Raw genomic sequence first — 18,027 nt, forward strand, 5'->3', positions numbered from 1 at the left:
GATTTAATTTACCTCGTTTACCAAATCGTACAACGCCTTTCCAAGGTGCAACTTTAAGCATGACCATCTCTCCAATTTCAAATTCTATATCTTTTCTTTTAATGTCAGCGTAGCTCTTTTGTCGACTTTGGGCGGTTTTCAACCGTTGTTGAATTTGGATGATCATATCGGTAGTTTCTTGTATAATCTCCGGACCCGTAATCTGTCTATCCCCCACTTCACTCCAACAAATCGGAGACCTGCACTTTCTACCATAAAGTGCTTCAAATGGCGCCATCTCAATGCTTGAATGGTAGCTGTTGTTGTAGGAAAATTCTGCTAATGGTAGATGTCGATCCCAACTATTTCCGAAATCAATAACACATGCTCGTAGCATGTCTTCAAGCATTTGTATCGTCCTTTCACTCTGCCCATCAGTTTGTGGATGATAGGCAGTACTCATGTCTAGACGAGTTCCTAATGCTTGCTGTAATGTCTGCCAGAATCTTGAAATATATCTGCCATCCCTATCAGAGATAATAGAGATTGGTATTCCATGTCTGGAGACGACTTCCTTCAAATACAGTCGTGCTAACTTCTCCATCTTGTCATCTTCTCTTATTGGCAGGAAGTGTGCTGATTTGGTGAGACGATCAACTATTACCCAAATAGTATCAAAACCACTTGCAGTCCTTGGCAATTTAGTGATGAAATCCATGGTAATGTTTTCCCATTTCCATTCCGGGATTTCAGGTTGTTGAAGTAGACCTGATGGTTTCTGATGCTCAGCTTTGACCTTAGAACACGTCAAACATTCTCCCACGTATTTAGCAACATCGGCTTTCATACCCGGCCACCAAAAATGTTTCTTGAGATCCTTGTACATCTTCCCCGTTCCAGGATGTATTGAGTATCTGGTTTTATGAGCTTCTCTAAGTACCATTTCTCTCATATCTCCAAATTTTGGTACCCAAATCCTTTCAGCCCTATACCGGGTTCCGTCTTCCCGAATATTAAGATGCTTCTCCGATCCTTTGGGTATTTCATCCTTTAAATTTCTCTCTTTTAAAACTCCTTGTTGCGCCTCCTTTATTTGAGTAGTAAGGTTATTATGAATCATTATATTCATAGATTTTACTCGAATGGGTTCTCTGTCCTTCCTGCTCAAGGCATCGGCTACCACATTTGCCTTCTACGGGTGGTAACGAATCTCAAAGTCGTAATCATTCAATAATTCAATCCACCTACGCTGCCTCATATTCAGTTGTTTCTGATTAAATATGTGTTGAAGACTTTTGTGGTCGGTATATATAATGCTTTTGACCCCATATAAGTAGTGCCTCCAAGTCTTTAATGCAAAAACAACCGCGCCTAATTCCAAATCATGCGTCGTATAATTTTGTTCGTGAATCTTCAATTGTCTAGACGCATAAGCAATCACCTTCGTTCGTTGCATTAATACACAACCGAGACCTTGCTTTGATGCGTCACAATAAATCACAAAATCATCATTCCCTTCAGGCAATGACAATATAGGTGACGTAGTTAGCTTTTTCTTCAATAACTGAAACGCTTTCTCTTGTTCATCATTCCATTCAAATTTCTTCCCTTTATGCGTTAATGCAGTCAAGGGTTTTGCTATTCTGGAAAAGTCTTGGATGAACCTTCTGTAGTAACCAGCTAGTCCTAAAAACTGGCGTATGTGTTTCGGAGTTTTTGGGGTTTTCCACTTTTCAACAGTTTCTATCTTTGCCGGATCCACCTTAATACCTTCTTTGTTCACTATGTGACCGAGGAATTGAACTTCTTCCAACCAAAATGCACACTTTGAAAACTTAGCGTACAATTCTTCCTTCCTCAACACTTCTAACACCTTTCTCAAATGTTCACCGTGTTCTTGGTCATTCTTTGAGTAAATAAGTATGTCATCAATGAAAACAATGACAAACTTGTCAAGGTATGGTCCACACACTCGGTTCATAAGGTCCATGAACACAGCTGGTGCATTAGTTAAACCAAACGGCATGACCATAAACTCGTAATGACCGTAACGTGTTCTGAAAGCAGTCTTTGGAATATCATCTTCTTTCACCCGCATTTGATGATACCCGGAACGTAAGTCAATCTTTGAATAAACAGACGAGCCTTGTAGTTGATCAAATAAGTCGTCGATTCTCGGTAGTGGGTAGCGGTTCTTGATGGTAAGTTTGTTCAACTCTCGGTAGTCAATACACAACCTGAATGTACCATCTTTCTTCTTGACAAACAAAACAGGAGCTCCCCACGGTGATGTGCTTGGTCGAATGAAACCACGCTCTAAAAGTTCTTGTAATTGGCTTTGCAGTTCTTTCATCTCGCTGGGTGCGAGTCTGTAAGGAGCACGAGCTATTGGTGCAGCTCCTGGTACAAGATCTATTTGAAATTCAACGGATCGATGTGGGGGTAATCCCGGTAATTCTTTCGGAAATACATCGGGAAATTCTTTTGCAATGGGAACATCATTGATGCTCTTTTCTTCAGTTTGTACTTTCTCGACGTGTGCTAGAACAGCATAGCAACCTTTTCTTATTAGTTTTTGTGCCTTTAAATTACTAATAAGATGTAGCTTCGTGTTGCCCTTTTCTCCGTACACCATTAAGGGTTTTCCTTTTTCTCGTATAATGCGAATTGCATTTTTGTAACAAACGATCTCTGCTTTCACTTCTTTCACTTCTTTCAACCAGTCCATACCGATTATCACATCAAAACTCCCTAACTCTACTGGTATCAAATCAATCTTAAATGTTTCGCTAACCAGTTTAATTTCTCGATTCCGACATATATTATCTGCTGAAATTAATTTACCATTTGCTAATTCGAGTAAAAATTTACTATCCAAAGGCGTCAATGGACAACTTAATTTAGCACAAAAATCTCTACTCATATAGCTTCTATCCGCACCCGAATCAAATAAAACGTAAGCAGATTTATTGTCAATAAGAAACGTACCCGTAACAAGCTCCGGGTCTTCCTGTGCCTCTGCCGCATTAATATTGAAAACTCTTCCGCGGCCTTGTCCATTCGTGTTCTCCTGGTTCGGGCAATTTCTAATAATGTGGCCCGGTTTTCCACATTTATAACAAACTACATTGGCATAACTTGCTCCGCCACTACTTGCTCCGCCATTACTCGTTCCGACACCATTTGTTCCTTTCGTTCTATTAACCCCTGGTCCGTAGACCTCACACTTCACCGCGCTATGACCATTTCTTTTACACTTGTTGCAAAATTTGGTGCAGAACCCCGAGTGATACTTTTCACACCTTTGGCATAGCTGCTTCTGATTGTTGTTGTTGTTGCGGTTATTATTGTTGTTGGGATGATTGTTGTAGTTGCTGTTGTTGTTGTTGTTGTTGTTGTTGTTGTTGTTGTTGTTGTTGTTGTTGTTGGGCCGTTTGCTGTAGTTGCGATTGATGTTGCGATTGTTGGGATAATTGTTGCGATTATTGTTGTAATTGCTGTTGTTGTTGTATTGGTGATTCTTATCACCGTTTTCCTCCCACTTTCTTTTGACTTGCTTCACATTGGCCTCTTCAGCAGTCTGTTCTTTAATTCTTTCTTCAATCTGGTTCACTAGTTTGTGAGCCATTCTACATGCCTGTTGTATGGAGGCGGGCTCGTGTGAACTTATATCTTCTTGGATTCTTTTCGGTAATCCTTTCACAAACGCGTCGATCTTCTCTTCCTCATCTTCGAATGCTCCCGGACACAATAGGCACAATTCTGTGAATCGTCTTTCGTACGTGGTAATATCAAATCCTTGGGTTCGTAACCCTCTAAGTTCTGTCTTGAGCTTATTGACCTCGGTTCTGGGACGGTACTTCTCGTTCATCAAGTGCTTGAATGCTGACCACGGTAGTGCGTACGCATCATCTTGTCCCACTTGCTCTAGATAGGTATTCCACCATGTTAACGCAGAACCTATGAAGGTATGCGTAGCGTACTTCACTTTGTCCTCTTCAGTACACTTACTTATGGCAAACACCGATTCAACCTTCTCGGTCCACCGTTTCAATCCGATCGGTCCTTCGGTTCCATCAAATTCCAAAGGTTTGTAGGCAGTGAATTCTTTGTAGGTGCATCCTACACGATTTCCTGTACTGCCAGATCCAAGGTTATTGTTGGTATGTAGCGCAGCCTGCACCGCGGCTATGTTTGAAGCTAGAAAAGTACGGAATTCCTCTTCATTCATATTCACGGTGTGTCGAGTAGTCGGTGCCATTTCCTTCAAAATAGTCAAATGGAACAAGTTAATCATACAGAATATTAAGAGTAGTTAATAGTATTTCGTAGCATAATATGAACTCATTTATAAAAGCTTTTTCTTCATATTAGTATTTTATAAGTTTAAATTCGGGTAGTACCTACCCGTTAAGTTCATACTTAGTAGCTAATATACAATTCAACTACTACAATTCTATATGAAAAACTGATTGTAATAATATTTCACGTTCAAACTTTTATACAATATTTTACAAACTTACAATACCGCTTATTTTACATAAAGCATGAAATATAGCACACAATAACTTTGATACAAGAGAGTTGTGAAGATAATTCTAGCTAGTACACAAGTCGTTCAGCAAAGGCAATAAAGACACGTAATTCATACGTCCAGAAACAAGTCATGCATTCTGGTTTTACTAGGACTACTTCCCATCCTTGGTCTTGTGGAACATAGCCGTTATGGCTGTTGATAAGACAGCGTGTTGTAACGTCGTCAAAGGGACGAGGGTTACGTAATGACCAACAGTCTCGTAATAACCTAAAAACCTCATTTCTTATCCCAATTACCGACTCCGTTACTTGTGGGAACGTTTTGTTTAATAGTTGTAGCCCGATGTTCTTGTTCTCACTTTGGTGAGAAGCGAACATTACTAACCCGTAAGCATAACATGCTTCTTTATGTTGCATGTTAGCCGCTTTTTCTAAATCACGAAGTCCTATATTATGATATACTGAGTCAAAATAATTTCTTAACCCGTTGCGTAAAATAGCATTTGGGTTCCCCGCAATATATGCGTCAAAGTAAACACATCGTAACTTATGGATTTCCCAATGTGATATCCCCCATCTTCCGAACGAAAGCCTTTTATAAACCAAGGCATTCTTGGAACGTTCTTCGAATGTCTTACAAACTGATCTCGCCTTAAATAGTTGTGCCGAGGAATTCTGACCGACTCTAGACAAGATTTCATCAATCATGTCTCCGGGTAGGTCTCTTAAAATATTGGGTTGTCTATTCATTTTGTGTTTTTATACTGTAAAATAGACAAGAGTTAGATTCATAAAAAAAATACTTATTAATACAAGCAATTTTTACATATATCATAAAGCATAAGCACACTATATTACATATATTACACCACACGAATATAACTATCTTATTCCGACTCGCTCGTTTCTTCTTGTTCGGTTTTGGTTCGTTTTGCCAAGTTTCTAGGGATATATGATGTTCCCCTAATACGAGCCGTCGTTGTCCACATTGGTTTAGAAAAACCTGGTGGTTTAGAGGTTCCCGGGTCATTGTTACAACTTAAGGACTTCGGGGGTTGACGATACATATAAAGTTCATCGGGGTTGGAATTAGATTTCTCTATTTTTATGCCCTTTCCCTTATTATTTTCTTTTGCCTTTTTAAATTCAGTTGGGGTAATTTCTATAACATCATCGGAATTCTTGTCGGAATCCGATTCATCGGAGAATTGGTAATCCTCCCAATATTTTGTTTCCTTGGTGGAAACACCATTGACCATAATTAACCTTGGTCGGTTGGTTGAGGATTCTCTTTTACTTAACCGTTTTATTATTTCCCCCACCGGTTCTATTTCTTCTTCCGGTTCCGATTCTTCTTCCGGTTCTGATTCTTCTTCCGGTTCCGACTCTTCTTCCGGTTCCTCTTCGGGAACTTGTGAATCAGTCCACGAATCATTCCAATTTACATTTGACTCTTCATTATTATTAGGTGAGTCATTGGGACTTGTTCTAGAGGTAGACATCTATCACATAATATCAAACACGTTAAGAGATTAATATATCACATAATATTCATATGTTAAAAATATATAGTTTCCAACAAAAATGTTAAGCAATCATTTTTAAAGAAAACACGGTCGAAGTCCAGACTCACTAATGCATCCTAACAAACTCGATAAGACACACTAATGCAAATTTTCTGGTTCTCTAAGACCAACGCTCGGATACCAACTGAAATGTCCCGTTCTTATTGATTAAAAACGTTCCATATTAATTGATTTCGTTGCGAGGTTTTGACCTCTATATGAGACGTTTTTCAAAGACTGCATTCATTTTAAAACAAACCATAACCTTTATTTCATCAATAAAGGTTTAAAAAGCTTTACGTAGATTATCAAATAATGATAATCTAAAATATCCTGTTTACACACGACCATTACATAATGGTTTACAATACAAATATGTTACAACAAAATAAGTTTCTTGAATGCAGTTTTTACACAATATCATACAAGCATGGACTCCAAATCTCGTCCTTATTTAAGTATGCGACAACGGAAGCTCTTAATAATCACCTGAGAATAAACATGCTTAAAACGTCAACAAAAATGTTGGTGAGTTATAGGTTTAACCTATATATATCAAATCGTAACAATAGACCACAAGATTTCATATTTCAATACACATCCCATACATAGAGATAAAAATCATTCATATGGTGAACACCTGGTAACCGACAATAACAAGATGCATATATAAGAATATCCCCATCATTCCGGGACACCCTTCGGATATGATATAAATTTCGAAGTACTAAAGCATCCGGTACTTTGGATGGGGTTTGTTAGGCCCAATAGATCTATCTTTAGGATTCGCGTCAATTAGGGTGTCTGTTCCCTAATTCTTAGATTACCAGACTTAATAAAAAGGGGCATATTCGATTTCGATAATTCAACCATAGAATGTAGTTTCACGTACTTGTGTCTATTTTGTAAATCATTTATAAAACCTGCATGTATTCTCATCCCAAAAATATTAGATTTTAAAAGTGGGACTATAACTCACTTCACGGATTTTTACTTCGTCGGGAAGTAAGACTTGGGCACTGGTTGATTCACGAACCTATAACAATATATACATATATATCAAAGTATGTTTAAAATATATTTACAACACTTTTAATATATTTTGATGTTTTAAGTTTATTAAGTCAGCTGTCCTCGTTAGTAACCTACAACTAGTTGTCCACAGTTAGATGTACAGAAATAAATCGATAAATATTATCTTGAATCAATCCACGACCCAGTGTATACGTATCTCAGTATTGATCACAACTCAAACTATATATATTTTGGAATCAACCTCAACCCTGTATAGCTAACTCCAACATTCACATATAGAGTGTCTATGGTTGTTCCGAAATATATATAGATGTGTCGACATGATAGGTCGAAACGTTGTATACGTGTCTATGGTATCTCAAGATTACATAATATACAATACAAGTTGATTAAGTTATGGTTGGAATAGATTTGTTACCAATTTTCACGTAGCTAAAATGAGAAAAATTATCCAATCTTGTTTTACCTATAACTTCTTCATTTTAAATCCGTTTTGAGTGAATCAAATTGCTATGGTTTCATATTGAACTCTATTTTATGAATCTAAACAGAAAAAGTATAGGTTTATAGTCGGAAAAATAAGTTACAAGTCGTTTTTGTAAAGGTAGTCATTTCAGTCGAAAGAACGACGTCTAGATGACCATTTTAGAAAACATACTTCCACTTTGAGTTTAACCATAATTTTTGGATATAGTTTCATGTTCATAATAAAAATCATTTTCTCAGAATAACAACTTTTAAATCAAAGTTTATCATAGTTTTTAATTAACTAACCCAAAACAGCCCGCGGTGTTACTACGACGGCGTAAATCCGGTTTTACGGTGTTTTTCGTGTTTCCAGGTTTTAAATCATTAAGTTAGCATATCATATAGATATAGAACATGTGTTTAGTTGATTTTAAAAGTCAAGTTAGAAGGATTAACTTTTGTTTGCGAACAAGTTTAGAATTAACTAAACTATGTTCTAGTGATTACAAGTTTAAACCTTCGAATAAGATAGCTTTATATGTATGAATCGAATGATGTTATGAACATCATTACTACCTTAATTTCCTTGGATAAACCTACTGGAAAAGAGAAAAATGGATCTAGCTTCAATGGATCCTTGGATGGCTCGAAGTTCTTGAAGCAGAATCATGACACGAAAACAAGTTCAAGTAAGATCATCACTTGAAATAACATTGTTATAGTTATAGAAATTGAACCAAAGTTTGAATATGATTATTACCTTGTATTAGAATGATAACCTACTGTAAGAAACAAAGATTTCTTGAGGTTGGATGATCACCTTACAAGATTGGAAGTGAGCTAGCAAACTTGAAAGTATTCTTGATTTTATGAAACTAGAACTTTTGGAATTTATGAAGAACACTTAGAACTTGAAGATAGAACTTGAGAGAGATCAATTAGATGAAGAAAATTGAAGAATGAAAGTGTTTGTAGGTGTTTTTGGTCGTTGGTGTATGGATTAGATATAAAGGATATGTAATTTTGTTTTCATGTAAATAAGTCATGAATGATTACTCATATTTTTGTAATTTTATAAGATATTTCATGCTAGTTGCCAAATGATGGTTCCCACATGTGTTAGGTGACTCACATGGGCTGCTAAGAGCTGATCATTGGAGTGTATATACCAATAGTACATACATCTAAAAGCTGTGTATTGTACGAGTACGAATACGGGTGCATACGAGTAGAATTGTTGATGAAACTGAACGAGGATGTAATTGTAAGCATTTTTGTTAAGTAGAAGTATTTTGATAAGTGTATTGAAGTCTTTCAAAAGTGTATAAATACATATTAAAACACTACATGTATATACATTTTAACTGAGTCTTTAAGTCATCGTTAGTCGCTACATGTAAATGTTGTTTTGAAACCTTTAGGTTAACGATCTTGTTAAATGTTGTTAACCCAATGTTTATAATATCAAAAGAGATTTTAAATTATTATATTATCATGATATTATGATGTACGAATATCTCTTAATATGATATATATACATTAAATGTCGTTACAACGATAATCGTTACATATATGTCTCGTTTCAAAATTATTAAGTTAGTAGTCTTGTTTTTACACATGTAGTTCATTGTTAATATACTTAATGATATGTTTAATTATCATACTATAATGTTAACTATATATATAACCATATATATGTCATCATATAGTTTTTACAAGTTTTAACGTTCGTGAATCACCGGTCAACTTGGGTGGTCAATTGTCTATATGAAACCTATTTCAATTAATCAAGTCTTAACAAGTTTGATTGCTTAACATGTTGGAAACATTTAATCATGTAAATATCAATCTCAATTAATATATATAAACATGGAAAAGTTCAGGTCACTACAGTTTTCATGACAAATATAAGGTGATAATGGAGTTTTATCATCATTGAGTAATGTAGATAAAACGATTCGATTATGCGAAGAATATAAATGAGACTATCGTAAAAGAGTGAGATGAGTAAAATATATTCGTCTTAACCGATGACGTAGTTATGATTGATTTCCGGGATTTAAGGGATTTAAAGAGAATCTTACGTAATAAGATTTGGTTTTTTTGGTGATTAAGGAAATCAGGATCTTCTTTGATTATATGCAATAATCTGTTTCGATTGCTCTGTCGGATATTTCACTATAAATTCACCCCTTCGTTTCCTTATTTTCCACGACTCACACCTTCTATTCTTTCTCCCTTGATTCTTACTTTAAAGCATTCATCAATATGCTCCATCCAGTCCTGATTCTTGATATACTCCTAACTTTTATATAAGTCATTCTTCTTTTTCATCTACCACCAGAAGAATCTACTTACTTCTACTATACTCTTGTGTTTATAGTGTTTCTAATTCTCCCGTGTCTCTATATTGCTATCTGTATTGATATACACAGTTTGTAATTTCGGGGTTATTATCGAAGCTTATATTCTTCATTATTTTTTGGAGCTTCATGCTTTCGTTTTCTCTTCCCGACTTCGAGTCAAGCGAGTAATGGTCCGGAATTCGTAGATATGAAATTCAGAATGAACATAGCTAATGCTCTAAGAAGAAAATGGTAATAGAACGATTTTGATTTGTTAAATTACCAGAATACCCTGGAGAAGACCGAGTCATCCAGAAAAATATTCTCTTGATATGTTTAGAGATTAGATAGAATGTAAGAGTCGTGTAAATGGCACATGATGATGGTACTGTGAATCATCATGCTTCATTAGAAACTCATCATGACTTACTGTAATATAATGACGTTGATCAAGTGTCATTATATTATACTAATCCATGCTTCACTTCCCAACACTACTTCAAAACATTCATATTTTAAACTCGAAGATTTCAGAATTTAGAAACTAACACAGTTTCTTTTATGTTGCAGATATTACGGAGAGATAAATGATCTCAGATAAGAATAGTTGTGAAAATATCGCCAGAAATATGGAGGATATTTATAATAGAACATACGAGAATATCTTAGAATTTCTAATATCAATGGATGATGAAGAAGATTTGTCTGTGAAGGTTTAGAATGAGAAATAAGTTATTTGCTAACGATTTCAGTAGGCACAGAATCATTTGGATTCTTTGAAGGCAAACTTATTCTTTGTGATTTGTCCACGGCTTTCTTCATAGTTTCACATAACCCGCTTTTCGGTACTAAATTTTCTATCGAGCGTTCCTAACACTCCTTTCTTTATCATCAAACTTTTGGCCATTAAGATCATCTACAACATGCTGCTTCATCAGCATTTTCAAAGTTAACTGATCTGGGTCATCGGTTATCAAACCGAGGTAGTTTCAGGAGAATTGTGTTTTTAGAATGATTAATCGCTGATGGTAATATTGTGGAATATAAAAGGTTCCCCAGTAACAATAAAGAGTACGCATATATATCGCAGTTATAATAAAGTTGTTTTGGATGAAAAGTCGGAGTTGACTTACTGGAGCTGTGACAAAATTAGCTACTTTGGAAAGGGATTGCAAAACGATTTTCGGTAATAACAATGTCAAAGGAACTAGAACAGATACGTGTCAAACGTTTACTCAGTTTCCGAGGGTTTTTCAGGTGCATAACTATATGCATCAATCTTTTCTTCCGTAGATGAAGTGCGGTTGGTTTATCCTCTCGATTGAGGTGTTTTTAAGAATCATGATAGATTTGAACGCTGATTGTAATCATCGAGATACAATGAGGTTTAAGATGAAATCAAGTGGCAATCTTAAAGAAATGTTTAGTTTCATATGTTATAATCAATATTTTAATTCATTTTAATTGTCCAATGTCATTAGTCCACAGTCGATAGTCCACATTAACAGTCCAATAATTCATATATAGTTTAATATATAATATACGAATTGATTAATACGTGTCGTGACCCGTATACCTCTCAGACTCGATCACAACTCAAACTATATATATTATTGTAGAATTAACCTTAACCCTGTATAGAGAACTCGATCAATACTGCATATAGAGTGTCTATGGTGATTCCAAATAATATATATAGATGCGTCGATATGATATGTCAAAACATTGTATACGTGTCCCGATATTTAAAGTGCGTAAAATAATTACAGAAATTAAATGACGATAAATAAAAGTGCGATAATTAAATTGTGATAAATAAACTGCGATAAATAAAATGTAATCAGTTAGCTGGGAACAGTTAGCTGGAACAGTTAGCGTGGATTCTTTACAAAATTTTTCATAGTTAATTTGTTTGTTTCTAACAGATTTTATTTTGTCATATGTTTTCTTCATATGCCACTTGTTGGATTCTGGGAAGTCAAAATCCAAATATGAAATTGAATGAAAATGGTTATTCTGCGGTGAACGGATACGTATATCGGTGGTTGTAAGTAGGATAGTAAATGACTATTGAATCAACTTCGATGAATGTACAATGTAACTTATTAAGATGAAATCTAATTATTCCTCGGGTATTACCTACCCGTTAAAAAAAATTTCACCATTAATATTTTGTACAAAAGAACTTTTAACTACAATCTTTATGAAAACATATATACATATATATTTTCTTCAGATGAAATCATGAATTTAATGAGTTAATATGATATTAATCTCATTTGCTTTTCGGTTTGAGCTAGAATAAGAAATCTCTAAAACTTTTTGAGACCACATATTCTTCGCAGAATATCAATGAAGTTATGGATCAATGCTTCATCGTTCATTATTGTTGGTACTCCTTGGTATCTATGGTGCATATGATGTTGATGTTTGTGGGACAGATTATGATGTCGAGACGTGTGATGCGGATGTTGTTTGTTAGTGGTGATGATGGTATTGTTGATGTTATTGATGGTGGTGCTGATTATGCTGCTGGTGCTGCTGCTGGTGTTTGCAACCTTCGCACCATGTTCTCCAAAGCCGTCACGCGAGCGCGAAGTTCGTTAACTTCTGCTAGTACACCGGGATGATTGGTGGTTGGAGCGAGCGAATGAACAAGTTTGTAATATGGGATAGTATATAATCGTAACGAGATACTCTAGAAATGAGAGAGAAAATGGTGTTTCGAATAGGTTCGCCGGTAAGTGCTTCAGGTTCATCGCCAAGAGGGCAATTTGGTGGATGGAATGGATCACCTTCTTCTTGTCTCCAGTGATTTAGTATATTACGAACCCATCCCCAATTCATCCAGAATAGATGATGGGAAATTGGTTGATCCATTCCGGTGACGCTGCTTTTGGAGCCCGAATGGAAATCCATATCGGTATAACTGTCGGAATCTGAAGAATTCGAACTAGATGCGGAATCCATCTTGTATAATGGGAAAAATGAATTTTTGGTATGGAATAGATTATAGGAGTTAGATTTGGTACTCTTCAATACATAATTTACATATGTATATATAATACCGAAATCCCGTAAATTACGGAGAATCTTTGAAAAGATATCAGTCAAAGTTCGCAATAACAGATATGCTAAGATAAGAATTCGTCTATACACTATCAATGCAGTAAATGCAGTAAAACGTGTCTAGACTTATGAATGATAAGCAGGTAATTTCCTAAGGATAATAAGCAGATGATTTCCGACTAGAAATGATAAGCAAAACTTTTGACATGTAGACACGATCGAAGTCCAGACTCATTAATGCATCCTAACAACTACTAGTTAGACACACTAATGCAAGACCTGGTTCGCTATGACCACCGCTCTGATACCAACTGAAAGGACCCGTCCTAATCCACCTGGACGAAGTCATCAACATTTGGTCCCATTGCGATGATCGGCTCCAAGTAATGTCCTTATATTGAGAAAATGCACAGCGGAAGACTTAATTCGTACCTGAGAATAAACATGCTTTAAAGTGTCAACCAAAAGGTTGGTGAGTTCATAGGTTTATCATAACAATCATTTCAATATGTTAATAGACCACAAGATTTCATAATCATAAACATAATACACTCACAAGTGTATGTAAAGCATTCTAAGTGGTTGAGCACTTGGTAACCATACTTAACATTTAATCAACGTCGCATATTCCCTTTATTATGAAATCTCACTACACCGTACCAAGTGTAGTCACCAAAACGAAGTACTGTGCAACCGTTGAATACTGGTCGTCCAGTCCGGTTGGGGTTGTCAGGCCCGATAGATCTATCAACAGGATTCGCGTTTACAATACCCATGTAAATGGTAGTTACCAAGCTACAGGGAAATATGCCAGTGGTACAACTTAACGTAGAATATATTTTTAAGTACTTGTGTCTATTTTGTAAACATTTATAAAAGCAGCGCATGTATTCTCAGCCCAAAAATATATACTGCAAAAGCAATTAAAAAGGGAGCAAATGAAACTCACTTTTGCCTTGAAGGTATTTAATTCGACTTGGTCTCCGATAGATATCACAAACCTAACCATATATATAATATATCAACATATTTTCTTTTTAAGTAATCGTTACATATATATATACTTTTAATATTTTCTTAGTTCGTAGTTAGCAGTCCGATGTTAGTGGTCCACAATTAGTTGCTTAATTAAAATAAATAAAGACCCCATCGTATTCGTATTGATCAGAATTAATCTCGACCCATGGTACCATATTGTCAAATGACGTGTTGCGTACATAAAGTACCGTGTTGTCAAATGACGTGTTGCGTACAATCATGAGGTCTTATGATTAATCTTCTCGTGTTGTTTACGGGTAGTCCTAAAATATATAAAATCAAATCATAAGTAATTATATATAAAATATCATATTAATTAGAAAAGATATGATTAATTTACTTTTTCTCCAAATATTTTCGTAGCTAAACTAGCTTCGGATACCCAATCTTGTTTTAGTCGTAGTTTCTTCATTAAAACTCCGTTTTGTTGGTTCAACTTGCCACTTCCTTGGATCGAGTCAAATTTTAAGAATATGAACTGAAAATACCTTAATTTGTATTCGAAATCATAGGTTATAGGTCAATCTTTGGTGAAACTTATGAAAGTGATCATTTTCCATCATAAAAACAACATTTAATGATCATTTTTCTAAAAATACTTACACTTTGAGTTAAACCATGAAATTTTTATGTGTTAACATATTCATAAGAAATATCATTTTTCCAGAACATGGACTTCCAATTCAAAGTTCAAGATGGTTTTTAATTATCCAACCCAAAACAGCCCCCGGTTGCACTCCGACGACGTAGATTCAGTTTTTAAGATGTTCTTTGTAAAACCAAGTTATATCTTGTTAGGTTAGCATATCATTATGATATATTATAGGTCTTGAAGTGTTTTAAAAGTCAAGTTAGAAGGATCTATTTAGTTTGCGAACAAGTTTGAAATCATTCAAACTATGTTCTTGTTGTTAAAATTTTATACCACAAAATAAGATAGCTATATGAATATGAATTGAATAAGATTATGAACAAGGTTACTACCTCAAGTTACTTGGACAAAGTTACTGCAAAATATAAAAAATAATCTTGGAATCAAAGAGTGGTGGAGTTAGATCAAAAGGTTGGAAGTAAACTTCTTCAAATGGGTGGTTATTTTGATATGTTCTTGAAAGAGTTTTCTTATGGTGTTTAAGGCTTGTAATTGAAGCTAAATGATGGGGAAAATGTTTGGAGATGATCAAGTATGAAGTTAGGAGTATTTTGAGAGAGAAATGAGGGTGTAGTTATGAGAAAATGGAGTGAAGAAATGGTGTTCATTTATAAAAACGTTTTTAGTTTATAAAGAAAGAAAAGGATTCCTAATTTTGTTTTCTTACTAATAATTCATACTACTTGACAAATTATAGTTACCTCATATCTAGGGCAGTAATAATGTTGATTAGGATGTTGATTTGATGTGTATATACCAATAGTAAATATGTATAGAAGCTGGGTATGATACGGGTACATATAGCCTAGATATACGTATAGAAATCTTGAGGAAACGGAACGAGAATTCAAATATAGCTATCTTTTGTGAATATACTTATATTGTTTTATGTATTTAAGTCCTTAAAAGTGATTAAATACATTATATATACGATACATGTATAAGCATTATAGATTATAAGTATATATATCAAAGAATGTTACGTATAGTTATCGTTTTGAAAACTTAAGTTAGTAGTTTCAAAATATACTTATAACTCATTGTCATTAGTACACAATGAGATGTTAAACCATCCTTAGATCATGTTAAATATATATAAATACATATATATACACAAACGTATAATTATCGTATGTTATATAGTTCGTGATATCATCGGTCATATTGGACGGTCAAACGTTGTGTAAAACTCTTTTCAAAAACACAAGTCTCAACAATTTGGATTGCTTATCATGTTGGTATGGTTTAATTTATGTAAATATTAATCTCATAAGTATAATTTGGTCAGAAAAATTCCGGGTCATTACAGATGGCATGAGTAACAAAATCATGTTTTCAAGTATCACTTGTAACATTACGATTATGGCCGAAGCGACTAGTGAAACAACTGGTGATACGGCTCAGAAAAGTGAAACAAGTAACTCATCTACGCTATGGACTAATCTTTTGTGTTTGTTCCATAACGATGTTAAAAGGCAATAGAGCTGAGCAAGCCAAGCAAAAGTCAAGTACATATAAGTCATAGTTCCATTTCATATAAAAGAAGTAAATAACTTCAATCGCGGGATATTTAAGAAGCTCCTCCATTGCTCATGAACGGATGCAAAGATCATAAACTCGACCATAAAAGTTAATCACGGAAAGCACATAAGCAGGAGGTCAAGCGCGTTGAGTAACACGAAAAACAGGGACAAATATTGAAGTACAAATATCTATCACTCCAAAATAAAAAAAAGCGACTAATAGTGGAAAAAGAAGTTAGAAGGTAATAACCAAATGACATATACGCCGAAGTATGAAGTTTTTCAAGGCATGCATAACTAACAAGAAGAGAAATTGAGGCTTTGAAATTAAAGGCGGCGAAAAATACAATGCGAGTTTGAAATCGTAAGGATTTGTCCGCATAAGTAATTTTGCAGCAAGCAATAAAAATCCCCCAAAATGCTAATACGACTCAATCTTTGACAGAATAATGACAACTTGTGAAAAACAAACAGTGGTGATCCACCCGCCAGTGGATGAAGAGGCTCCTTTGATTTGGAGAAGGCATAAAAAAAATATTCTAGTAATTATATTATCTTTGGAATTAGTGTTAGAGATTAATTATAGTTTGTAGTTATCTATTTTCCTATTTATTTAAGTATTAAATACATAAGGCATCTTGTATTCACTTTATTTTCAATAATTTTATCAATTATATTCTATTTATAATTCGATCACTAAGGTGAAAAACACTTGTATTTTTTAATAACCACCCTATAATTGTCAATGTTAATAGCTTTGTACAACACATTAATGCTCCTCAACAATAAGTTTTAAGAGCTATCGTTAGAAAATATCTGTGGAATAAAGTAAGAATACCTTACTAAATTAAATTTGAAACTTTTTAACTTTGACACAAATAGTCAAATGAAAAATGCTAGAACACATACCACACATTGAGTAGCTAGGTTGTCATGAGAAACTTGTGCTCTAGCATTAGCATACCTCCACTTCAACAAACTATTCTGAAGCAATTTCAGTTGATGAACATTCTCCATATTTGTAATCATATCTGAATTAAAAGAACACAACTTCGACCCTCCTTTTTTCCCCTTAATCAAATCCAAACCAATATGCAAAAGATTCTTCTTAACACTAGGAGGCTTTAAAATTGAAAACAACGGTGATCCAAATCTTGACGGAGACGAATCACAATCTAAAGACGAATTTTCCCTTTTCATAGACATAAATTTCTTGATAGCAACATGCATATATGAGTTTATACCAGTCATAAAAGGTGAACCAAGATCACTACTTTCTGAATTATAGGATGTTCTGCGAAGAACATTTTCATCTACTGATAGTCTTCCAGGAAGTATGACATGGTTTGACTCATAAACATCAGAAGATGATGACGTAGAAGATGAAATGGATGATCTTCCATTGTATCTGATGGACCCACTTTTACTGTAAACCGGGGTATGATACTCTTTCAAAATGTTGTTGTTATTCATTTTTTAAGTAGAGCCTGAACGGTTAAATGGGTCTTTTTGTTTTTTGTGACCTAGGTGATCATCAAGAGTAGTTGTAGTTGTAGTTGGTTTGTTTTCGTCATGAGATTTAGATAAATGTGGCCAAAGTCCGCGAATAAAAGTAGTGTGTTTGTGTTTTGGTTTTTGTTCTGATTTTGTTCCGGTGTTGAGGTTTGTGAAAGGACCCATCCTAATCCATCTGGACGAATACATTACATTTGGTTACATCGCGAGGTACTTGACCTCTATATGAAACATTTTACAAACATTGCATTCGTTTTTAAAAGACAAACTTTCATTTCATCGAAAGTTGACAGGCATGCATA

The 18,027-nt window shown here is 34.8% G+C and overlaps 1 protein-coding gene across 1 annotated transcript in view; it reads right to left on the reverse strand.

Moving 5' to 3' along the window:
* Window positions 1–17,683, reverse strand: part of LOC139849484 (QWRF motif-containing protein 3-like) — a 41,316-nt gene extending 23,633 nt beyond the window's left edge. The window contains exon 1 of the mRNA XM_071839139.1: window positions 17,120–17,683. Coding sequence (XP_071695240.1) covers window positions 17,120–17,683 — 564 coding nt within the window. The remainder of the gene's footprint in view (window positions 1–17,119) is intronic.
* Window positions 17,684–18,027: the final 344 nt, after the last annotated feature.

The sequence above is a fragment of the Rutidosis leptorrhynchoides genome, chromosome 5 (assembly GCF_046630445.1).
Source record: "Rutidosis leptorrhynchoides isolate AG116_Rl617_1_P2 chromosome 5, CSIRO_AGI_Rlap_v1, whole genome shotgun sequence".
NCBI classification, from domain to species: domain Eukaryota; kingdom Viridiplantae; phylum Streptophyta; class Magnoliopsida; order Asterales; family Asteraceae; genus Rutidosis; species Rutidosis leptorrhynchoides.